This window comes from Sceloporus occidentalis, unplaced genomic scaffold, assembly GCF_023333645.1.
Source record: "Sceloporus occidentalis isolate IW3139 unplaced genomic scaffold, rSceOcc1.0.p SCAF_1, whole genome shotgun sequence".
NCBI classification, from domain to species: domain Eukaryota; kingdom Metazoa; phylum Chordata; class Lepidosauria; order Squamata; family Phrynosomatidae; genus Sceloporus; species Sceloporus occidentalis.
Genome location: NW_028316981.1, coordinates 235,319,724 through 235,344,341, shown reverse-complemented (window position 1 = coordinate 235,344,341; position 24,618 = coordinate 235,319,724). Strand labels below are relative to the sequence as shown.

Genomic DNA, 24,618 nt, shown 5'->3' with positions numbered 1-24,618 from the left:
GATGCCGCCCCAGTGAAACTGGTGTGAGGGAGCCTTTTCTTAAACAGAGCAGCCTCTCCGCTTGTGCCAGGGCTCTGGGAGCTTTGCAGCAAGCAAGGCTTTTGCAAGAGGAAAGGGTTACTCCGGCCACAAATGGCCCTTAATTTAGACCAATCCTCGGCCCAAAAAAGTCTGGACGAAGGGGACTTGCAGCCAATGGACTCAACTCAGCCGCCTTCTTGATTTGCAAGCCCTGCTCCTTTTTTCGTAACAGCCTGGGAGGACGTTTGAAAACAAACAAACAAATAATAAACAATAATAAATGCAAACGCATCTGAAGAAGTAGACTGAAGTCGAGGAAAGCTCCTGCTGCCAATTTCTTTCTTCCAGTGAGTCTCAAAGGGGCCACAAGATCTCTCTATGTACTGATAGGCTATATCTTTTAATAATAATAATAATAATAATAATAATAATAATAATAATGTTAAAGGGTTTGGAATAGATCAAACCCACATGTCAATGTCAATGGGGCTTCAATTGCCGGTCAGATTCTTTTTTGACCCTCACAGTTGTGTGGTATTACTGGCACATCTTCAACTTATGTATATATCTATATCTATATATCTCTATCTATCTATCTATCTATCTATCTATCTATCTATATATAGAGAGATGGTTGTTGGTGCTGTTGTGTGCCTTCAAGACTAGGGGGTTTCTTGGCAAGTTTCTTCAGAAGGGAGTTGCCATTTCCATCCCTCTGAGGCTGAGAGAATGTGACGTGGCCAAGGTCGCCCAGTGGGTTTCCATGGCCTTGCTGGGACTCCAAGCCTGGTCTCCAGTCATAGTCCAACGCTCAAACCGCTATGCATCACTGAATCTAGCTACAGATATCTAGACACAGATATATGTCTACAAAAGGAACTTGTCGCACCTCAACCTGAAAGAAAGAAATTGTCAGCGTGAACTTTCCTAGACTTCAGCCCACTTCCTCAGATGCATATTTTGCATGTCTCCAAAACACGCCCCTGAAGAAGCAGAATGAAGTCTAGGAAAGCTCCTGCTACCAATTTCTTTCTTTCAGTTGTTGCAAGATCCCTTTGCAGATTGATCTTCCAGATTTATACCGCTGTACCTTAGAATTCTTCCTCATATATAGAAAGAGGGGTCCCTGAGGGTCCATTGGGCAAGAGATGAAACCAGCAAACACATTGTCTCTGAAATCTATGGCGAGAAAAGCCCCTTCCCGCGCATTTCTTAGTCTCCCAAGTCTCTCCCAGGCAGCGGATAACTCAAGTAACCCCCCGCCCTCCTAAAATGGGCTCTTCCCATTCGCTCCCTGCCCTTCTGCCAGCATTTTCAGGCCCAGAGCTCAAAGGCCGAGCCCATCTGCCTCGGGGGGGGGGTGATTGGTGGGAGAGGAGAAGGGAAAGGGAACCTCCCCGTCCTCTAGTTGAGCATACTCTCTTCCCCCAGAAAGGGGAGCCGGCGAGACAGAGAGGGACCCAGCCCAGCAAGTGGGGAAAGCAGCCACAGAGCCTCCCGAGGAGGAGGAGGAGGAGGAGGAAGAGGAGGAAGGAGAACCAGAGGAAGAGGAAGAGGAGGAGGGGAAGGAGAAGAAGGAGGAGGGGAGGAGGAGGAGGAAGGAGAAGGCAGAAGAGGAGGAGGAGGAGGAAGGAGAAGGCAGAAGAGGAGGAGGAGGAGGATTGAGGAGGAAAAAAGAGGAGGAGAAGTAAGAAGAAGAGGAGGGAGAGAAGGAAGAAAAAGGAGAAATAAGAGGAGGAGGAGGAGGAAGAAGAGGAGGAGGAGGAAGAAGGAGGAGGAGAAGGAGGAAGCAGCGGAGGAAGAGAAGGAGGAAGTAGAAGGGGAGGAGGAGGAATAAGAAGAAGGGGAGGAGGAGGAAGTAGAAGGGAAGGAGGAGGGAGGAGGAGGGAGGAGGGGCGTGGAGGGGGAGAGGAGGGGAAGGCCCCTCGCCAAGGGGCAGCCCACCATCCCTGCCTGCCTGCCTGCCTGCCTGCCTGCCATCCTCCGTGGGTCTGGGTGGGGAAGGCTGCCTGGGATGGCTCTGCTGCTGCTGCTGCTCTTCCTGGGGGTCTCTGCTTAGCTTGCTGGTGGGGCGTGGGCCATGAACGGCTACGGCTCCCCGTACCTGTACCTGGGCTCCCCGGTGTCTCAGCCCTCGCGGCCCCCTCTGCAGCGGACGCCCAAGTGCGCTCGCTGCCGCAACCACGGGGTGCTCTCCTGGCTGAAGGGCCACAAGCGCTACTGCCGCTTCAAGGACTGCACCTGCGAGAAGTGCATCCTCATCATCGAGAGGCAGCGGGTCATGGCCGCCCAGGTGGCCCTCCGACGCCAGCAGGCCAACGAGAGCCTCGACAGCCTCATCCCCGACGCCCTGCGCACCCTCCCCGCCGCCAACGCCAACGCCCAGGCCCCCAGCCCCAGCCCCGCCTGGAACCCCGCCGCCACAGCAGCCGCCGAGGGAGCCCCGCAACGAGCCCCCGCCGCCCCCGTCGCCGAGCTCATGGCCAGCGCCTCCAGCCTCCGCTGGGCCTCCGCCGAGCAGCCCGCCGCCCTCCTCCCTCCCACCCAGATCCCCAAAACAGGTAGGTCGCCGGGGCCGGGACGGGATGGTCGCTCCTTTGGCCACTGTTCAGTCTTTCCACTCAGGGAAGCCGTGGACGGCCGTGCCTCTGAGCATGGGCAGAGTTCCTCCTTGCCAAGGGGCTCCTGCGCCTGCCTGGGCGGCCGGAGAAGTTGCAAGGGCTGCCCCAGAATCCAAAGGTATGGCCTTGCTAAGCCTGTAGAGTCACGACCTACTGATGCCAACTTCTTTCCTTCAGTGAGTCTCAACGGTGCTACAGGATCTCTTTATATACTGAATCTAGAGACTAGCACGGCTAGATCTTTGAACTGTATCTTTATTGTATATATGTATGTATGTATGTATGTATGACCAAATGCATCTGAGGATGTATACCTAAGCATCGGAAAGCTCCTGCTGCCAACTTCTTTCTTTCAGGGAGTCTCAAAGACCTCTCTATATAATGATTCTACAGAAGAACAGAGCTCTATCTTTGAATTCTCCCCTTAGACTCAAAAAGAAAGAGGCCAGGATCTTTCCGATGCCGAATAAGTCTAAAGTCATTTCCTAGTACCTCCGAAAGAGACCGCCTCCGTTCAGGGAACCTGGCAGAGTTTTAATCTCAAAAGGGCCTCGCCTCAAAGGAGGTGAAAACAAAATGTAGGGCATTCGGGGGAAATGGAGGACGTGGCCAAACAAAAGTGATATTATAGACATATCAATCCATGCCTCTTCGTCCTGCTCCAAATGGAGGACTTTTGGCAATTCCTCCTGGGCAGAAAGTTGACATGTAGAACGACAGGTCCTGGAAAAGGAGGACGCCTGGTCCCCCTGCAATCCCTCGAGGTCCTTAGGGGAAGAAGGGGGTCTTCAGGTCGCCGTTTTAGGCACATTTACTTGGGATCAGAAACTCCTCTGAACAAATCTTGCCAAGAAAACCCCCGAGATAGGGCAGCCTTAGGGTCGCCATAAGTCTGAAAGGACTGGAAAGCACACAGCCATAAAAACAAAGGTCTTCGTTGAGATCGATGGGGCTTGCTTTCCAACAAACACTTGCGGGATCGCCTGGAACGTTTTGACTACTGCTTGTCTCAGGCACTGCGGTTTAAACGCCGAAAGTAACGTGTGAGGGATCGCAATCCAACAGGTTGAGGGGCGGGAGTAAGGATCCAGGGATTATTAGTACAATAGCATCTAAAATCCACAAAAAGCGATACTTTTATAGGACCAACTAAAATGCGCAAAATACATCAAGCAAGCTTTTTGCGCATTTTGGTGGGTCCCATAAAAGTATTGCTGTTTGCGGATTTTGGGCTATTACTGTACTTTGCTGTAAGGCCAACGCAGCTACCCCTGGATATGTGAGAGATGGTAGCTAAGGACCCTATTGCTAGAGAATACCTATTGAATCTTATGGGATTTACAAAAGTTTTTAATGTAACCTTTAAGGAGTTCTGACAGGGGAGCCACCCTGGTGCAGTGGTTTGAACTCTGGACTGGGACTCTGGAGACCAGGGTACCAATCCCGGCTTTGCCAAGTAACCCACTGAGAGAGTGTGGGCAAGTCACACTCTCTCAGCCTCAGGGGATGGCAATGGCAAACCTCTTCTGAAGAAACTTGGCAAGGAAACCCCATGATAATAGGGTCGCCCATAAGTCGGAAAGGACTCGAAGGCACACAACAACAACAAAATGATGTAACAGGTTTACTCTACTTTCAACTGTCGGTAGGATGGAGGCTTCTGTGAGGATCTGGAAGTGAACCTGGATGGCTCACCTTCCTTCCAGGATTCCAGACCCTTCTTCCCTTAAGAAAATCTGTTCTAGTTAGCATTTGTGCCTCATAGAGCCCCTCTCAGGTCAGCTCAGCTTTACCCAGTATTAGAAAAATTAGAGATGCCGGCATCTTATTACTCGCATCTCTCATTTTTCTCCTGTTCGACACAGCTTAATCCTGCAGGTTTCCCAAATATCTTCGAGAAGGCCTGTCGAGGCAGAGGGAGTGCAGTTGAGATTTGGGCTGGTTGTGTGTGTGTGTGTCTGTCTCTTGTGTGTCCGTCGCCTAACAGTGGCACCAAAATGGGGGAAATGTTTCCTAAAAGGCTCAGCAGCAAGAGATCCCCTTCATGAAATAGGACCTGGGAGAACATATTGTGAAATGAAGCCGCCGGAATGGACAGCTCCGGCCAACACTTCTATAGGCTTAATCTGGAGGTCTGAGTACCAGTATTTTGTCTTTGTGTCTCTCGGTGTGTCTGTGAGTTGTAGCACCCCTCATTGCAACGGCAATGGTCCCTTGCAGCAAAACAAGCCAGAGCGGAGGCACCCTAAAGGCCAACAAATTGGGCGTAAGCTTTCCCTCGTGGACTGGGGGCTATTTTCACACCCGACGAGGAAGGTTTGAGGACAAGTTGCTAAAACGGATTAAACCAGTGTAAAGACGAATTGGGGAAAAGAAAGATCTAGCATGAGTTTTCCTGTTCTACAGTCCCTTTCCTCAGCTCCAGGAGCCACGGTTGTGCTTTAAAATGTCCTGAATATGTGCCCAAGATGGGTTACTCCTTCACGGGGCGATTCTTCTTCACAGGGAGTAACTCTCTACCAGTTTTAATCTGGGTGCTACTGGATTTTGCCGTCCAAGGCCAGCCTTGGGTCCTGCTCTTATTGTCAGTAGGGCCCCAATCCTCTACTCAGCCTAACCCGAGAGATAAACCCTACCATCCATACAGTATGCAATTTAGGAAGTAGGGTCAAGTCTAGGGAAGCTCATGCTACTCACTTCTTTCTTTCTTTCAGTGGGTCTCAAAGGTGCTACAAGATCCCTTTGCCTACTGATTTCCCAGACTAACAGGGCTAGGACTTTGAATCCTACATTCCTACAGTAGGATTTACACCCAGGAGAAGGCTGCCATCTTGCACAGCTTTACTTGTGAATAGGTCTGACTTTTGAAGTAAAGGTACCTAACATCGTGCTGCAAATCTCACCGCCCTGGATAGACATCAACAGGCTTTCCTTCGCTGCAGAAATAATCCCGTTTGAGTCCCTGGCTCGATGATAGGGGATTCTGGGAACTTTACTTTTGGGAGACATTTAGCCTTCTCTGCAAGAGAGCTCTGGGGCCACAATAAACGACAATTCACAGATTCCCTAGTACTGAGTCAGGGGCAGTTAAAGAGGTCTCAAACTGGATTATTTCTGCCACGGATTTACCAATTTACCGTTTACCAACTGCAACCAGAGATTCAGAGTCGCCTTTTGGGGAAAAAAAAGCAAAGCAAATCGAGACTCTGTTTTTGTTGCAGCTCCTTGGTGGGAAAGGAAAAGGTCGGAGCAGAAATGCTGGCAGTGTGTAGAAGGGATCAGGAGTAGCCAGAGGCCAAAGGGAGGCGCGGATGGAGGAGAGGTTTCCTCCAAAGCACTTCCAGGCAAGAAAGGCGGCAAGGAGCTAAGAAAGCCGCCAGGGAAATCCCTCGGGACCCAGAGTTTATTTTCCAGCTCAGTAGCTGTTTCTCACTGGCTTCCTCTGGAACCCACTCCTTTCCCTAACCCGCCTCGCTTCACTGTAGAAAATTATTATTATTATTATTATTATTATTATTATTAATATTATTAATATTATTAATATTATTATTAATATTATTATCATTATCATTATTATTGGAAAACAGTAGTAGTAGTAATGAAGAGACCCAGCATGGCGTAGTGGTTTGAGTGTCGGATTAGGATTCTGGAGAGCAAGGTCTCGGCTACGAAAACCCACTGGGTGACTTTAGCCAAGTCACACTCTCTCAGCTTCAGAGGATGGCAATAGCAATAGCAAACCACCTCTGAAGAAACCTGCCCACCAAATCCCCGTTATAGGATTCGCCTTAGTAGGGTTACTATAGGTCGGAAACGACTTGGAGGCACGCAACAATAACAAATAATAAATGATAACAAACAACAACAACAGAAAAGTATTAATAATAATACTAATACCACAAATTATGCAGTCGAGTTATTGTTATTCTTATTATTATTAATATTTTAATAACTTGGAATCCTTAGGAGTTATTATTATTAGTAATGGAAAAAAATAAAAGTGGAAAATCGTCACTTCTGTCCCTGACCAACTAAATTGCTCTGCAACCCTGTTATTATTATTAATAACTTGGAATCCTTAACTTGGAATTGTTAATAATAATAATAATAATAATAATAATAATAATAGGGTTGCAGAGCAATTTAGTCGGCCATGGACAGAGTGGTATCAGGAGTGACGATTTTTCCACTTTGATTACTAAAACTCCTCCACAGCCGCATTTGGGATTTCCTCGTTTTTAGATAATTCCAGATACCCCTTGAATAAAGGTAAGGGTCGCTTTCGATCCGGATAGAGTCCCCTAAAGACCTCCTTAAACCTTACTACGGCCACTGTATACAGCGAGCCTATATGTACACTTCCCTGGGAGTTAGTCTAATTTAAACCTGTTTCATGAATGATTACTGTCTTCTTGTCTTCACACACGCCTTTCTTATCGTATATTAATAAGAGTCTTATTCCTCTTGAAAGAGAGAGCAGCCTTAGTCTTATCAGCAGGGATCATCTGGCAGCACCTTCGATTAAGAGAAAGTCCTTCGTAACATAGTCTCTACTTTAGATCCAGTTCAATTCTTAGACGCATTTGTTTTTAAAAAAGCTGCACCCCACTTTTTCCGGGTAAAACAGTGCTCTTGGCTGTTCAGAACAGAAACCAGAGTATCCCTAGCAATAGATAAACACACACACAAGTGTTATCATGTTTAAAAATGGTGAAGAGAATCTGCAAAGTCGATGAATGAAAGCCGTCGGCGGCCGTAAAACCCAAGGATAATGGAAAAGCCCCTCCGCATATAATCCAACTGCCATTCCCAGAATGCCATAGCCTTCAGCCATGGCAGTTAAACCTCTGTCAAACCGGATTATTTCTGAAGTGTGGATGCACCCCTAGTTTAATTTTTTAAAAACTGGATTGTTGTGACTCACAATTATGAAATATATATATTTCTTGTACTGAAGTTTAGGTGCGGCATTTATTACATCTTTTGGCCAGATGTTAAACTCCCCAGCCTAAATCCTGTTGCTAGTCCTACCGAACCTAGATCCATTGAATCGATGGGATTTACTTATGTCTTGACTCCCCATTGGGCAATTCATTGAACGGGTCTACTCTCGGCGGGTCTAACCTGCCAGTTTGAAGACTCAGGTTTTGAACTCCGCTCTTTGGGAGTCATTCATGGTTGAAATCCTGTTTCCAGCCATGAATTAAAAAACGAAACAAGAAGTAGGTCAGGCAAGGAGGCAAAGAAGAAGGGTCCCTCCTTTGGTGTTGTCTTGATCGTGTGGACAGGACCTTGGGGGCACCTCATGGGCAAGGGGAGACTTTGAAAGTATTGGTAGACGGGGCGCCTCTTTTAAAATGACGCCGAGACATTTTGTGGGTTTACACTGGCGTCAATGGCAGCGTGGTGTAGTGGTCTGAACGTTGAACTATGACTCTGGAGTCCAGGGTTCGAATCCCGGCTGGGCCATGAAACCCACTCAGTGGCCTTGGGCAAGTCACACTCTCTCAGCCGCAAAGGCAACCCTCTTCTGAAGAAACCTGCCAAGAAAACCCCGTTAAATTGGAAACGACTTGAAGGCACACAACAACAACAGCAGCAACAAAGGCCTCGACTCTAAGGTTTGCTCTTTCTTTGAGGTTAGGGCTCCTGGTGTGAATCCCTGTTTTCATCCTTCCGGAGTAAGGGATCTGTGGTCCTCCAGGTGTTTTGGACTTGAACTCCCAGAAGCCCCTACCAGCTCGGGCAACAGTCAGGAATCCTGGGAGCTGAAGTCCAAAATTGCTGGAGGACCAAAGTTTGGGAAGCACCTCTCCTTTGCTCAAGCAGCCCCGCTTTGGTGCCGCAACAAAGGACAGCTCCCAGAATTCCATAGCATGGAACCATAAAAGTTAAAGTGGGGTCAAAACCCGATTATTTGCTCAGTGCGGACTCAGCCTTATTGAATAAGAGGGGTGCCATCAAAATGACTAGGCGTGGGATAAAGGAAGGGAAGCGTTAAAATAGGCGTGACACCGATTCGGTAGGCAATGGCATGCATATTGGAAAGCAGGTCGGACAGGACGCCTGCGGAGCTGAGCTACAAGAGAAATGGACTTGGCTTCACACTCCTTGAAGACTCAGGTTTTGAACCCCGCTCTTTGGGAGCAGCATAAAAGGAAGCAAAATACACAAAAACAACAACCCAGCGAAGACGCACGAAGGGCGAAATGACAAAAGTTGGGTAACAGGAGGAAAAGAAGAGGAGAAGAGAAAGAAGGAAAAAGGAAAGGAAGGAATGCGGTATCACCTCTAAACCTAACTACAACGCTATATAAATAAAGCATAGAAATAATAATAATAACAATAATAATAATAACAACTGGTTTTTCTCTTAGCATGAGCTTTCGAGGCTATCGGTCCCTTTGCTCAGAGGTAGTACCTTGTTCAGGTCGAACCAAAAGAGTAATTTATTTAATAGAAAAACAAAACAAAACAAAACACATAACATTATATACATACAACCTATGAGAATACAAGTATCTATACCGCCATTTACATTAACCTTTTTACCATATATACTTATACACACACTAAATTCTCTGTATTTCATCCATCCATCATTCTAATTTCCTCCCATTACTTTCTTACTTCCATAGCAACACATCTCATCCATCCCTATTCCTTTCCCTTCTCCTCCTTCCTTCTCTCCCCCTTTCCATCTGTCTTACTTCCCTTTCCATTTTCTTCTTCCTATCCTCCTATCCTCTTCACTTCCAACCTTTTTTCCTTACACCCTCCCTCTCACTCATTTCCTCCTTCCACCTACTCATACCCTCATACACATAGATCCACCTTCTCCAGTTTACTTTAATTTTCATGTTTCCTCTTTCATACCAACTTCATACCTACTTTCTCCTTACCAATATACGTCTATTTATTACCATTTTTAGATCTTTGAGGTATTTAATCGTTCTACAAGTTCAACACTGCTAACTTTCCCCATTTATCTTTCAGAAACTTTACTACTATCTCCCATTTCTTGTTAAAGTGATCTATAGAAAGTGGGTTTTTTTTAATGTTTCCAATCTTAATTTTATGCTGTTTAGGTTATTTTAATTTAAAAAAAATGTTTTTAAAGTAGGTTTTTTGTGGGTTTCTCGGGCTCTGGGCAAGTTCGATGTTGTGAATATTGCATCCTACAATCCAGCCTGGAGGGGTTTTCTTTCACCTCCAGTGGGTTTCTTTCCTCTGATGCTCCTCCAAACCCCAGCAAAGGAGAGCAGCCCGTCCTCCTCTCTGAAGACTGAGCCTGAAGTTTAACTCCTAGGCTTCATGGCCCATCCTGGGAAAGGTCCTGGAGAGGCGATGCTTTGGTTTCCCCTCCTCTTTCATTGTTGTTAGTGGGGAGATTCATACACGGCTCCCATCCAAGTCCCCTCCCTGGAAGGACAAACGAACCAGGGCTTGGGAGCAGAACTCTAGCCCAGTGCAACTGGGGTCCAAACCACACTGCAGAAATAATCCAGTTTGAGACCGCTTTAACTGCCTGGCTCAATGAGAGGGAATTCTCGGAACTCTGGTTTTGTGAGACATTTAGCCTTTTCTATCAGAGAGCTCTGGGGCCACAATAAATTACAATCCCCAGATTCCCTAGTATTGAGTCAGGGCAGTTAAAGCAGTCTCAAACTGGATTATAGCTGCAGTGTGTGTTGGACCAGGGCCGCTTCTTCTCGGTTGGTCCCTGGTCCCGACATTAAGCAGAGTGAGGCAGTGGCTTCGGGCGGCAAATTTTGGATGCCTTGAAAGGACGACCTATTCTAAGTTCTCTGGGTTGTTGTTTTGGCATCTTTGTTGTTGCTGCTGTGTGCCTTCAAGTCGTTTCCGATGGCGTCCCTAAGGTGACGGAGTTTTCTTGGCAAGATTCGTTCAGAGGAGGTTTGCCATTGCTTCCTCTGAGGCTGAGAGAGTGTGACTTGCTCAAGGGCACCCAATGGGTTTCATGGCCAAGCTGGGAATCGAGCCCTGGCCCCCAGAGTCCTAGTCTCACAGCCAAGGAACGGCAATGCCTGCCTCAAAGGTCAAAGCAATGCGGAGAACAACAACAACAACAACAACAATAATATCTTAATAAAATGTAGGTCTGTGACTTGACTCCAGCATCATAATTTTTTTCTTTCTCTCTCCTGTATGAATTCGAAACACCTGTTCCTTGTATATGGCCTTTATCCAATTTTCAAAAACGAAGACGACATTGGCTCACCCAAAGCTTGCATCATGTATTTTGTGCATTTTGGCTGGGGCCCCATCAAGTCATCGCAGTTTTGTGGCTGTTGAATGTCACTGTACTTGAATCCAAAGATATAGCCGTGTGAGTCTGTAGAACCAGTCTGTAGAAAGACTTTGCAGCACCTTTGAGACTCACTGAAAGAAAAATTGGCAGCAGGAGCTTTCCTAGACTTAGGTCTACTTCCTCAGATGCATTTAGTACGCTTGGTTGGCTTTAGGTGCTAAGAGCCGTGATTCACCCTTTTCACAAGGTGAATGTAAACGCCTTTTTCAAGGCAAGCCTGCTGTATCTCCATTGGGAATACGACCTATTGAGTTCAATGGGACTGGTTGCTAGGGAAGGGCACACAAAATTGCAACGCTACAGTTGCTCTTAACGCCGACTGGGTGCCACTTGTAAGTGCGGACTATCACAACTGGCGGAAAGGATCCAGTGGATCCAGAGCCATGTTGAGGGTGGATTGGATGAAGCAAGGCAGATGGGAACGGTTACTGGACTTTATACACGAGGAGGGCATGACTAACTTGTTTTTGATAAATTCCTTAAGATGGCAAGGTCTAATATAAAAGCGGCCCTGCAAAACCTGGGGGATCCGTCCTTGCTAAAACCAGAAACCTAATTGCTGCTCTCCCCTGGAGTACCCCCACGGAATCCACTGAATGTACACTCTGAATTTTCATTTAGGTTCACTCTAGTTCAGATTCCCAGTTTTCAAAAGCAGAGGCTGCCCTTTTTCCCTGGGATCAGTACACTCTGACGTTTCGCTCGTTAGTCCTGCGCCTTAGGCGACTCAGAGTTTGGGCGATCCTCTCGATCACAAATGCAAAGGGACTTTAAATCTCCTGGACTTTGAAAAGCTCCCTATTGCCGCATCGCCTGCACAAAAGATATCCTCCCCATGATAACATCTTTACTAAGGACTGAAACAACATGCAGGCATCTGACTAATATCTCCAATTGATTTTCCCTCCTCCTGTTTGGTTTGTAACATTTTGCCTGATGAAGAAGAAGCCCATAGAGTTTCCAAAGCTTACAAGTATATTGTGCATCTTAGTTGGCCAATAAAGGTATCACTGATGGATTTTTGTTTGCATTTGTTAAATGGCCAACACAGCTACCACTGAATGCTATCTAACACAAGGTTTTCTTGGCAAGATTTAGTCAGAGGGAGCTTGGCAGAAGTCCGCCCATAGCTGAGCGGAACTCGAACCCAGGTCTCTTAGAGCCCTAGCCCTAATCTCAAACCACCAAGTCACCCCAGATCTCTACATTTTCATCCCCTGGATCCGTTTTGGGGTGAGGAGGAAGCGTTTTTCTCAGTGACAGCAAAATCTACCGCCAAATAAAGAAGGAGCGAGACGTTGAAAATGGTTCGCACTGAAAACTCTTCTGTTTGTTGTCTTCGCATTCCCTGGGAAGCTTTGCTTGAGATGCAAAAACTCTTATTTTTAAATGCGCAACCGAAGTTTTTAAGCAATGCTAGAAATCCAGGGAATGAAGCAAAACTTCTTGGGGTTCAGACAATGCCTTCATCCCCCCCAATACACTCTTGCTCCAGATCCTTTACAATCCAGTTCGAGGGCGTTGGTTTAAGTCCATCCACATCTAGATCCCAGATAAGCCTTTGCATCTGGCTACTGGAGGAAGAGAGCCATCTTGTCTTAGGCTTGACTTGGTTAGACACTGTTGGAAGATTGCAGTATACTCTTCCCCTCCTCAGATAGATAGGATTTTTCTGCATGCAAACTCTGCTGTCTCCCCTCCTTCAAACATCTCATTTGTTTCTACTTTAATCAAAAGGCAATAAATACCTTTGCAAATTGGTAAGCAAACCATATGATTCAGGTCATTCCCTTATGAAATGTTCTCCCACACAAATAAATTCCCCTCGGTCTCCCGGTCCTCCATCTTCCTCAACTTTTTCTTGAGGTGAGATAAAGATTTCTTCTTTTACCTGAACTATTCATTAGCGAGGCTAAGATGTAGCCTCTGTGCATCTGTAGAGTCAAGCCATGAGTAAACTTTTGTTTAAAGGGCAGGCTACTTGCGTTGTTCTTGAGTCAGTCCCAGTTCTTAGAGAAGCATCGTTAGACAAAGAAGTGTAGATAAGAGTGAGACATATAAGATGGAAACAAATGGAAATGCCATGCAATTTAAGTTATGACGCATCGCAAATTAACCAAATTAAGAATTTGCTCGAAGATAAGATAAAGAAGGTCAAGCGGTTAATCATAATGAATATTGGTAAAAGTAACGGAAAACAAATTACTGTATAGTTTGCACAGATAAAGGTATGAAGATAAGACAATAAAAATAGATGAAAAGGAAAGATCCTGGGTAGAAGGAAGTCAAGTATTTATGTTATGTGTGTGTGTGCGTTTTAAAAAACAGAATGTAAGTCTTATGTTAATATGTTTTATGTTTATTGTCCTATGTGCTCATGTGAATATATATGTCTGATTGAAACGGAAATCATATATATATATATATATATATATATATATATATATATAGTTAGACAAAGAAGCATCCTCTGCTACTCTGCTGATTTAAAGTTAGTTCTTAACAGGCTTGGCTTTGGTATTTTTGATGGAGTTTGGGGGTCTGGCAGGAGTTGAACACCAGGAAATATAATTCCTTTGGTGAAGTCTGCCTGCCACCTTGTCATTTTCCTGATGGATGGTGGCTGGAAGCCCTGGGGCAAGGCACAGTCAAATGTAGGACATTAAAGAAAAATGGAGGACAATAAAAGCTGGACGCACTCCTGTACATGTAAATCCCTGCTTCTTAGTCATGCTCAAAATGGAGGGCATTTTGAAATCCCTCCTAGACGAGACAGAAGGTTGACATGGAGGATATGTCCTGGAAAAGGAGGACACCTGGGGGAACAGCTCCTTTCTCCATCTGAGCAGCAGGGAATTTCAGATGCTGGCTTCTTGTTTGGGTGAAGAAAGGGACAACTTTTCTTCCGTTCTCTCACTAAAAGCAAGGGAGCCTGCTTCTCCTGGTGGCTATGGTCAGAGATTGGGACCCACACTCAGAACATCTGGGGCCAACCTGTTGGAGGTCCCTAAGTCTCGCTTTGTAACGACCTCACAGAGGGCCTTTACTATCTTTGCACCCACTTTGTGGAACAAGCTCCCTGTACAGCTTCGTTCCTCTGCATCGTTACTTTCTTTTAAAAAAGATTTTAAAACACACTTATTTCGGCTGGCATTCCCACTTCAGTAATCCTGTTATCTTTTGCCCCAACTACCTTAAAGTTGTTGTCTTATCTTGGCCCTGATATTTTGATTGTTTGCTTCCCGTCCCTACTCCTCTGATGATGTTTTAATTTTTATATGGAATATTTTAACTTGTATTTTATTGTCTTCTTATCTGTAAGCCGCCTTGATCACATTGTGGGAAGGCGGGGTAGAAATAAAGATTATTATTATTATTATTATTATTATTATTTTGAGAAAAGTGATAAAGTTCCCCCCAGGTTCCCTTTCCAGTTCCTCTTCCAACTGAGGTCTCTTTCACTTTCAGCTCTAGGGCAATACTCTCCAAACTGTGCCATTTAAGGGATTTGGGACTTCAGCTCCCAGGATCCCAGACTATTGGCCAATATGGCTGAGGCTTCTGGGAGCTGAAGTCCTCAAAAATTTCTTAAAGGGCACAGTTTGGGGACCACTGCTCTAGTATCTCCCCAAACGACCCCCCCCCCAGCGTTCATTGGGACCCAGCCATGGCAGTTAAAGTGGCATCAGAGTGCTATCGTTGTGCAGGGTGGAAATTGTCACTTTAGCCTTTAGTCGGAAGGGGCTTGACTTTCACCGTAGAAATCCCTACACCAATTGACCAAGGCTGCGTCTGCACTGAAGAAATAATCCAATTCGACACCGCTTTTAACTGCCATGGCTCAATGCCATGGATACCTGGGATATGCAGTTTGTTGTGGCACCAGCTCACAAGACTACAGATCCTAGATTTCCCTAGCATTGAGCCAGAGCAGTTAGGTCTCAAACTGGATTATTTCTGCGGTGTGTTTTGCTCCTGGCACCGGCTGGCATTATTATTATTATTATTATTATTATTATTGTTATTAAAATACTTTTGATTGAAAACAAATAAACAATTAAAAGATATGAAGTCAATCTTCTCACACACTTTCAGCCATTCACATATTCTTTCCGTACTTTGACCCTAACCGCCGGCTTTATTTCCGAAGGATGTGTGTGTGTGTTTGTGTGTGTGTGTGTGTATAGATGTGTTTTTTTAGTTTCCACTTACGTACTACTTTTGTACCAATAGCTCGATTAACGAAACATTTTGAGTCACTGAGACATTGTAATTTTCTTTTCCCATCAATCCCGATGGATGGATGGGTTTAAAGAACTCTAATTCCGGTTGGGATTTAAACCCCAGGGAGTCTGTTTAGAAGTAAACCCCATTGAGTTCAATGGGGTTTAATCTCAGGTGAGTGTGCCTAGGATCGCAGCTGGGGGCTGGGCAAGCAGTCCGAAAAATACTTGGTGGCAAGGCATCTTCTCACCGACTGTAACTTCTAGAATGAAAAGCAAGACCGATAAAGGGAGAAAACACTGTTTCCTTATTGTTCAGAAATGATTTCCCTCCCAGGCTTCATTCCTTTAACCTCTTTGGGATCGCAATGCACCCCAAAGGCACCAAGAAAGAAGAGAAGCTTTTTGTCGGAAGTGGAAGGGAAAGGTTTCACAAGGTTCAGGGGTGGCTCATTTGGGGGACCAGGGTTGCATCTGCACTGTAGAAATACTGCAGTTTGACACCACTTTAACTACAAATCCCAAGATTCTGTAGGATGGAGTTGGTGGTGTCAAACTGCATTATTTCAGCAGTGTAGATGCTGTTAGAATTATGGTTAAGAAAGTTATGTGGTTAAGAAAGTTTAGCAGCAGCAGCGGCACCAACACATGTACAAATGCATGTACTCCAGAGGTATTTGGTAAAAATCCGCTGGATCTGAGCTTCTGGTAAATAGACAAGATGCCTTGGAAGGGAAAAAGAAAGGTACTTTACTGCTACAAAACTAACTAATCAGTAGAGAAAACTAGACTTGGTAGAAGAGTCCCTAGAGCTGGCTCTCACGTGTGTAAGTAAGAAGAAAAACATCTTTGGTAGCATAACCTGGTTTCTGCTTCCATGCTTGGTGAGAGCAGAGAGAGGGAGAGAGTGAACAAAGAGCAATAAACTTTACTGACCCCCAGAAAAGGGAGAGGTATGGGAGGTGACCGCTTCACCAGCAGCACTGACCAAATGGCCATAGAGATACACATCAGTGTTCCTGCGTAGAAGACACTTCCCTTCTCAAAGAAAGCAACAAAGATATACAAAACAAGTTTTGATGCCAGTACTCCAACAGATGCATCCTAAATCAAGCCTCTGCCCCTGGGAAGGGAAGGCCGCCCTTTTACACGGTTTATCATCGGATGCTGTTCTATAGCCAACCAGGGAGTGAACCCACTTGACCTCCATAGGAATTTATGTTTGGGATTAAGCCACTGAACCTTTGAATAAACCCATTGAAGGCTGCTGTGTGCACCTGAGACTCCTTACCCAGGACTCTGGAATTTGGTGGGGTTAATATGTATTTTTTCTCTGTATTATTTATCTAACTTGTTTCCTGCCTTTCTCCCAATATGGGACTCAAAGTGACTCACAATTTGAGCACTAATACTACTTTCAATAAACAAAGAACTGTGGTTTGGAAATGGCATCAAAACACACAAGAAGGAAATTTAGTCTGGGATGCCGGGTCGCAGCCTCCTTTTCAAATAACGTTTGAGAAGAAGATTGGTTTAAACCAAAGTGGTTTGTGGAATGAAAAGATGGGTACCTGTGGTTTTCTGATTGCAGTTCCTATGACTCCTCAACTAGGGCTGATGGGAATTGTAGTCTGAAATAGCTGGAGAACTGTATTATCACCTCTGGTGTATTGGCTTGTGTATTACACTATACTTGGAGTGTCATACCAAGATGAGTGTGTCTGTGGCCCAGTGTGTTCATCTGTTTCGCCAGATTGATTTACACTGAACATATGCTGCAATGCTTGAGTTGGCAAGGTGGAAAGTGTCTTTACAGTTTAGACGGTACAGCTTCTTGATATTCTCTCCAGAGAATTAGAATTAACAGACTGTAATTAGTTAGGTGTCATTAAAACATCTGATAAATTAGCACAGTAGGCCTTAAATAGCTTGTTCCATAATCATGTCTCCCTCCAGGGAAAATTTATGAGAATTGCTGTAGCGAATAGTCAGCATAAACCCCACAGTTTAAGGATCCTGAATAACTTTCCTTTCTTATTCTCAGTGAAATAAATTAAAGCTGTAATCACATTAGAAGGGCCTAAATACTCTAAAGGACCAGAGCCTGTCTATCTTGGAAGCTAAGCAGGGTCAGCCTTGGTTAGTATTTGGATGGAAGATCAACAAGAAATAATAAGTGCTGTAGGATATATTTCAGAGGATAGGACAGGCAAAACTACCTCTGAGTATTGGTTACCTAAGAAAAACCCTATGAAACTCATGGGGGCATCTACAGGTGATGCACATGCACACACACACCATTGGCCAGTATCCACAGAACTAGGCCCCCTATGCATTTCAGTGAGAGCGAAATGCAAGCAATATACTTACTTCTGTTGAAATGGGCAGGAATCAACTGCCTTACTTGGCTTGTCAGGAAGGCTCAGTTTGCCATGGTCAATCTCTTTCCATCCTCTTGTCTTGGGAAAGGCTTGGGTTGTCACCTTATATTCACACTTATGTGGGAGTGAGCTATATTGAACAAAATGAGTCTTACTTCTGAGTAGACATATGCAGTTTTTTGTGGGTTTTTCGGGCTTTGTGGCCATGTTCTAGAATAGTTTATTCTTGATATTTCACCAGCATCTGTGGATCTTTCTCTGAAGATGCCACCACAGCTTCTGGCAAAGCGTCAGGAATAAACTCTTCTAGAACATGACCGCATAGCCTGAAAAACCCACAAAAAACTATGGGTGCCAGCCATGCAAGGCTTCGACTTTAGACATGTGTAGGATTACAACATTATCTTTAGTAGACTGTTTTGGCAAAAGTTGATGTGAATCTGATTCTAGAAACAATTGGAAGGCCGCATCTTCCTCACTTCTGCTCTGGTACCTTCCACTGGATCATCCACCCAGAAAGGTTCCAGGGTTAGTGAGTCCACAACCATCCTATAACATTTACAAGCTCAACCTGCTGAGTGTGTCTTATTTTACAGACAATAAACTCCTTTCGGGTTTCATTGGGCTCTTCATTGCTTTAGGAAAGGTGCTGCTACAGATATTTGGAAATTTCAAAGTGTACTGGGAGGAACCTGGACTGAAAACAGAAACAAATTCCTCTTTGAGGTTTAGGAGGCTTATAAATCTGATGGATAGAAGTGTTATTGACTCGCAGACCTCCCCCCACCACCTGATATATGAATTTCCCAGTTTAAAAGATTACAGTAATCACAGGAGGACAGTGTAAATCGAATCTGATAGCAATAACTTTTGGGGAAGGTCAGGCTCAAGTGAAATGTTACCAGGCAACAGGCATTTTGTTTGCAAAATACAATCAAAGAGCATTGATGTGAAATTCTTCCCTACCAGCTAGTCAGCAGTTTCTGCATAAGTGTGGGAGAGGAGAGGTGGAGTAAATCTTCATCATTCATATGTCCCAGAGCAGTCCTTTGGGCTGGAGTAGGCTGCTGCTGTTGCTTCTCAAAAAAGAGAAGGATGCCTTGTTTGTCTGTTTTCAGTTTCCCAAAGAACTGGCATGGAGAACAAGGTGAGATATTCATGCACTCATGTGCAAGAGATTCATGACACTTTTTTGGGTGAATATGAGTAGGTCTCTCTTGTTTTATTTAAAAGAAGCAGTGTGTGGAAGCAATGGTGGTGGCTCCCATGTCAATGAGACTGTTGAATCCACTCAGGCTTCTAGTCTGAACTGTCCAAGGTGCTGAAACGCATCATCCCTAAAATATTCAGGGGTAGCTGTGTTGGCCATTCAACAAATACAAACAAAAATCCATCAGTGATACCTTTATTGGCCAACTGAATGCACAATAGACTTTTTGCAAGCTTTTGAAGCTCCATGGGCTTCTTCATCAGGCAAGATGTTACAAACCAAACAGGAAAAACAAAACCCTCCAAAACAATTGGAGATGTTAGTCAGATGCCTGCGTGTTGTTTCAGTCCTTAGTAAAGATGTTATGATGGGTTCCCCACCATTGAGAACAATTTTAAAAGTTCATACTAAACCCAGACTGAATTCATAAGTCCATCGACATGGGAGCCACCAACCTCTACTGGAAAGCAGTATCTGGAACGATGGAAGGTCATGTTGGCTGTAAATTGGATATCAGAGAAGACTAAGCAAAGCCAGTGTGGATACATCAAGCACATAACTGATTAACTATCAGTTTATTCTCCTGAACACATCTGAGCTCATATGATTTAGGAAGATAAGCATGGTCAAGCCTGGATAGTACTTGGCTGGTAAATCAGAAATCACGTTGATGGGTGAGGAAAGAATTATGTCTGAAACCGTGGAGAGTTACTGCCAGTCATTGCTGGGTTAGATAGACCAATGGTCTGACTCTGTATTAAGTAGCTTCCTTATTTTGTCATTATTAGAGATAAATTAATCTATTTATTCTGTCCAAATAACTGGATTCCCTTGGTGGATTCCAGAGGTTTTTTTTGGGAGGGGGGAGGGTAGGGCTACCACTGTCAAAAACCCCAGCCAGCTGAGATGCTGACTGAGTGTCTCTTGCAGGTGTAGTCCAAAAAAGTAACATCCCAGGTTGGGTGGATTCATTAGTGTCTGTCATGTTGAAGAGCTGTCATGCTGATGAAGAATGTTAAGTTTGCATCTGTGAATAAAATATAATAAGTATATCAAAACAATCAAGCTCACATTTGGAAACGGAAGAATGTGTATAGTGCATTGTGAATACTGGATGGACATAATAAAAACTGTTCTTTTAAAAACCAGCCTTGTAAAGGATATAATAGGCAAGCATGCTGATCTAATTAAAAAACAATTCTTCTGATATATATATATATAAGCCTTTGTTTCCTGCCTCTAAATACGTACAAAGCAAATGGCACATTGGCCAGTAGGGGAGTCCAGGCTCTTCTAAATACCTATCTAGGCTGGCTGCATGAAATGTAAAAGAACTGGACCCGTAACTTCAAGAACAGCAGAAGGATCAACAAAGTCATCAACATGATCCATTTCTCTGAAATTACAGTGAACATGTTCCAGTGTTACTGTTTCTCCTATATTGTTCCCAAGTTCTCTACACCTCTGTTTTTGATAAACCTTTCAGCTAAGTGTATGTTGGAAGAGAGTACATCTATTTGTTGTTGTCATGTTCCTTCAACTCAGTATGAAGGCCCCCTGCCAGTCTCTTAAAGCCCCGTCAATTTAAAAAGGTGTGGCTTTTTAGCAAGATTATGGCACTACACTCTTATAGTGCTGCTATTTCACTATAACTGCTCTGGCTGCCTCCTGTTGCATTCTGGGATTTGCAGTTAAGGGAGAGGCATTTAGAATTCTCAGCCAGAGAGCTCTTAGGCCTCAATGGACTACAAACCCCAGAATGCCACAGGAGGCAGCCAGAGCAGTAAAAGTGAATAGCAGCACTATTAGGGTGTAGTGCAGTAATCTCCTAGGTGAAATATGTGGGCAATTCAAGTTTCCTAAGTTTTCTTTGTTTATTTACCCCAGAATCATGCCCAAAGCCTCTTTGTGCATAAAGAAGCTCTCCTGACCATCCAGACACCCCAAAACCTTTGTTTTCACTTCAAAATGGCAATGGGGAATTTGTCATCCAAAATGGCAACAGAATGTGACACGATTTCACTTCCAGTTGGCATTTTGCAGGAGAAATGAGGGGGGAAAAAGTATTTTGACATGCACAGGAGATCATGAGACCTGTTGGGGGAAAAGGGTGGATTGTCCTTTGTACAGCTGACTACTCTTGGAGTAGGAAAAAAACCCCTGGATTAAAATAATGGACCATATACAGTATTGGTCATAACTGTCTATGGGACTTAACTCACATGTGACTAACAACTCCAGATCATTGCAGCAAGGCCTTCCAGACAAGACTTACTTCAATTATCCTATTTAGAATAGAACAGAACAATAGAGTTAGAAGAGATCACAAGGGCCAGCCAGCCCAACCTCCTACCATGCAAGTAGACACAATTCAGGCACTCTCAACAGATGGCTCTCCAGACTCCACCACAGTCGAAGGCAACGTATTGTACTGTCAAACAGCTTTTACTGTCAGGAAGTTCTTCTTAATGTTTCAATGGGATATCTGTTGGGATATATTGAATCAACTGCTCCTTATCTTAGTCACTGGAGCAGCAGAAAACAAACTTGCTCCATCCTCAATATGATAACCCTTCAAATATTTGAACATGGCTATCATGTCCCCTCTTAACTTTCTTTTTTTCAGGCTGAATAATATCCAGGTCCCTAAGCCCCTGATCATAGGGTATGGTTTCCAGATCTTTCACCTTTTTGGTTACCCTCCTCTGGACACCCTCCAGGTTGTCAATATCCTTCTTGAATTTGTGTAACTTCATATGTTGCAAGTTAGAACTAGGTTATACTACTCTAATAATGCATGGAGGAGCCATTTGCCAATCAAAGTAGAAAAGAATACTGGGTTAGATGGGGAAGTGGGTCTAATGCATTAAAGCAGCTTCTCTCGTATTTCTTGACATCTGGAACTTTTCAGGCAGTACTTGCCATATCAAGAGAAATGTAGCCAGCCACTCCTGTGTTCTTGTGCCTATTAACCAAGCTGTCCTCTGTTTTTACAGACATGACTGAAGAACGATTGGGTGATGTCAGTGGAGCAGACAGCGCTGAGACTTATAGTGACAAAGACACAGACCAAAGGAGTTCCCCGGATGTGACAAAGGCCAAGAGCAACTTTGCTCCCGAGAGCCCTGAAATAGTTTCTGTTGATGAGGTTGGCTATGCTGTCCAGAAGAACAGTGGCAGTGCTGAGAGCAGACCTGAGAGCCCCAAGTACCAACCAGAACAAAATCACCTCTTGATTGAAGGTCCGTCTGGGACTGTTTCTCTGCCTTTTGGCTTGAAAGCTAACCGCCCACCCCTTGAGGTGTTAAAAAAGATTTTCCCCAACCAAAAGCCAACGGTGCTTGAACTGATCTTGAAAGGCTGTGGGGGTGACCTGGTGGGTGCAGTGGAGGTCCTTCTGTCCAGCAGGTCCTCCATAGCAGGGGGGGAGAGAACTGCTGAGCCAGATGGCCTGGTTTTGCCTTCAAATGGACACCTCTTTGAACACACCCTCAGTTCCTATCCCATTTCTTCTTCAAAGTGGTCTGTAGGGTCTGCTTTTAGAGTCCCAGACACACTAAGATTTTCTGCTGATACTAGTAACGTTGTGCCAAACCCTCTGGCTGTCCCCTTACAACATCCATTCCCACAGCCACCCCGATATCCACTGATGCTGAGGAATACTTTGGCAAGAAACCAGTCCAGTCCATTTCTGCCCAATGATGTTACTTTGTGGAACACCATGACACTCCAACAGCAGTACCAGCTGAGGTCTCAGTATGTCAGCCCTTTCTCAGCTAATTCTGCCAGTGTCTTCCGAAGTTCTCCTGTCCTTCCTACGCGTCCATCAGAGGATCCTAGAATCTCCATCCCTGATGATGGATGTCCAATTGTTTCAAAACAGCCTATTTATGCAGAAGATGACTATGATGAAAGATCTGATTCCTCAGACTCTAGAATATTAAACACTTCTTCCTAAAATGACAATTTGCCATGATACCATGATATTTTGCAGTGGGCCAGAACTACTGGGCACCAAGAGGAAGGAATAATGAAACCTTTAATTGTATAAAAAGTGACTCTGCTTGTTACTATCTTCTAGCAATAAAACCATAACTTATTTTATTTCTTGCACTTCACTGGAAAATGCCAAATAGCTACTACATCATGGCTTTAGTACTGAATGTTTATTACAAAAATGAAAGGAAAAATGTAAATTTAAGCATACTTGTGACAAAGGCTGTGGAACATGTAAAGTGGAACAGATAAATTTTGCCTTTTAGACAACTGGGAATGTTGATATTGTACTTGAATACAGTGTTCAAAGAGAGGACTCCTCAGGATATAGGAACTTAAAAATCCAATAATTCAGTGGCAAATGGACTAAACATGGACCTTGTTGACTTTATCAACAGAATCATGGTCTTGGTGGTAAAACCAAGAGCCTCAAAAAGACTAAAAATGAACCATCTCCTTGCTGTTCAAGCTTGGACACTTTTTGGAGACACCTTAACTGCTATTCTTTTCACATGGCTAAATGGAAACATGTATAATGTCAATGTAAAGCCAATTACAGCTGTTGAGTTGCATGAAAATGTCTTGTGAAAAATGACCACATGTTTAAACACTGTCAGGTTAATGTAGCATGCTAAGGTCTTGGGGGAGGGGGGAATAAACTCAGATGCTGATCTTGATTCTCACATGTCATTTATATTTGGTAAAAAGATTGTCTTTATGGATAGAATAGTGTATAAATGGGCTTGGTTTTAGTGACAGGCTGGAGCTAGGACTACTGTCCTGAACTGACGCTTAAGCCCTTTAGGTGTGAAGAGAACAGATGGTTAGTAGAGTCAGGCATTCAAGAACTGAAGCCTGTTATCTTGTGGATTAGCTGGAATGATGATGCAACCTGCTCCTCATCCCAACAGCTTCCCTGTTTCTTATGAGTTTAGTTGCAGTCCTCACAAGCAGCTGGTATGAAAATGCTGAGAGCAGTCCCTATTACAAAAAAGTATTTTGAAATGGCTTGGTGCAGTAATGACCCATTAGCTTCACAAAAGATCTATGCACTGTGGAAATGATAACAGTATGAACTGATTGATCAGGATCAAGGAAGCTTTCTGCATTTTGGTGCTCTCCTTGGGAATATGGATGCAAGGAATGTAATGAGTAAAGCCTGTACTTCAGAATTTATCAGAACATCACTTACTCATGGGACCAGAAGTATAGTTGAGAAATGTGATGCAGAAGTATTGGGCTTTCATATGGCAAAGAATATAGCAAAGAATTCCTAATATGGGGAATAATTCTGCACTTGTGCAGTCAATTATCTTGATGACCTTTAGTACCAGTAAGTTACTGTTTTTGCAGTCATTCATGACTTCTAAGGGCTGCCTCACATGTATCTGAATTCATAAACTGCTTGTACAATTATTTTCTTCTGGGCTGTCTCTGAAATTATCCTTCCCACCCACCCTCATCACATTGTTCAAATGTCACGTTAAGACATCAGAGAAAATCTAGGAAAACTTGGTTGGTTTGCGTTGGTTAGAAGGTGGTCTGTGGGAGGGGGCCTATATTTGAACCAGAAGCCCAAACTGCTGGTGATCAATTCAGCCACAGTATGTCTAGGCATACATATACATGGGAAGACAGCTGCCTTTAGCATCCATTTATTTTGCTCCTGTCATGTTTTAGACCTTCATGAATTGCAGACAGAGGCTGCATCCATATTACAGAAATAATCCAGGTTGACACCACCTTAACTGCCACGGCTGAATGCCATGGAAATATGGGAATGGTAGTTTTGTAAGCCATTTAGCCTTCTCTGTCAGAGAATGCTAGTGCCACA

General features: G+C 44.3%; 1 protein-coding gene across 1 annotated transcript; it reads left to right on the top strand.

Annotated features, from left to right (window-relative positions):
* Window positions 1–2,101: 2,101 nt before the first annotated feature.
* Window positions 2,102–23,429, top strand: DMRT3 (doublesex and mab-3 related transcription factor 3). The gene is made up of 2 exons (XM_089511842.1): window positions 2,102–2,582; window positions 21,785–23,429. Exons 1-2 carry the CDS (start codon window positions 2,102–2,104, stop codon window positions 22,744–22,746), a joined length of 1,443 nt encoding a protein of 480 aa, XP_089367968.1. The 3' UTR covers window positions 22,747–23,429.
* Window positions 23,430–24,618: the final 1,189 nt, after the last annotated feature.

Coding starts and splice junctions, on each gene's coding strand:
- DMRT3 (XM_089511842.1), top strand. CDS start 2,102: ATGAACGGCTACGGCTCCCCGTACCTGTACCTGGGCTCCCCGGTGTCT. Junction 2,583..21,784: donor CACCCAGATCCCCAAAACAG/GTAGGTCGCCGG, acceptor CTGTTTTTACAG/ACATGACTGAAGAACGATTG.